Source organism: Sphaeroforma arctica (genome assembly GCF_001186125.1).
Source record: "Sphaeroforma arctica JP610 unplaced genomic scaffold supercont1.10456, whole genome shotgun sequence".
NCBI classification, from domain to species: Eukaryota; class Ichthyosporea; order Ichthyophonida; genus Sphaeroforma; species Sphaeroforma arctica.
This window is the reverse complement of record NW_014030102.1, coordinates 1-937: the sequence shown is the minus strand read 5'-3', so window position 1 is coordinate 937 and position 937 is coordinate 1. Positions and strand designations below refer to the sequence as shown.

The 937-nt window shown below is 40.1% G+C and overlaps 1 protein-coding gene across 1 annotated transcript; it reads right to left on the bottom strand.

The window, feature by feature from the left end:
- Nucleotides 1-54: 54 nt before the first annotated feature.
- SARC_17346 (hypothetical protein) lies at nt 55-249 on the bottom strand (the record flags this gene model as incomplete). The annotated part of the gene is made up of 1 exon (XM_014288561.1): nt 55-249. One exon carries the CDS (start codon nt 247-249, stop codon nt 55-57), a length of 195 nt encoding a protein of 64 aa, XP_014144036.1.
- Between the last annotated feature and the right edge of the window lie 688 nt (nt 250-937).

Below are 937 nucleotides of genomic sequence, written 5' to 3'. Positions count from 1 at the left end.
ATATATACATATATACATATATACATATATATATATTTATATCCGTACAAAGACTTACATTCTACTATCGACAGTTTGATACACACTTTGGCAGTCCACACACTTACTAGCCATTCGTAAGGTATCCTTGATGCCATCCAATGAGCGGTCGAGCTTCTTGTCGAGCTCGTTGAGGCGCACATCCAGGTCCACGGCTGGTGTGTGTGCGGTTAAAATAGATCCCTCGCGAATTTGAGTGCAGTCGGTCAGCTGTAATGCGTGATGACATGTGATTGAATAACTCAACAACAGCTGTGATCGATACTACATACACTGCGACAGAGCTTAGAAGTGTGGTTGGTGTGTGGGATCAGGTGGGTTTCGTGGTGCAAGCAGGCACATGCGTGAGTACCATTCGGGAGTAGTTAGTTCGTTCTTGTGCCACTGTTATCTTGTATGTATTGTTAATATATTAATACAAAGACGTGTAACTTATTTCACATCTGACGTACCATTGCGCCTAAAGACAGGCCAGATATTGCATAGAACTATTCTAGCTTTCATCAGCACAGATAGCTTCAGCGAATGTCATAGATCTTCTCTATCTTAGGAAGTCCGAGGTTATCCCCTCACAAAGGTCAAGGCCAGGCAGAAAACAAGCCTCAACTAGCCTCTCACATATTGTAGAACGGTTATAAATACAACCCAAAACATAAGCATATAAAAACCAAAAAACAAGAACATAGAACCTAAAATCCAAGCACATACAAATTAAAAACCAAATTCGTACAACCTTAAAACCAAGCACATAAAACCGAAAACAAAGCACACACAACCCAAACACCAAGCAAATACAACCCAACAGCATGTACATACAATACAAAAATTAAGTAAATACAACCTTCTCCAAAACATGATACACGTCGTAACGTAATAGAACTTAGAGAGAGAGAGAGAG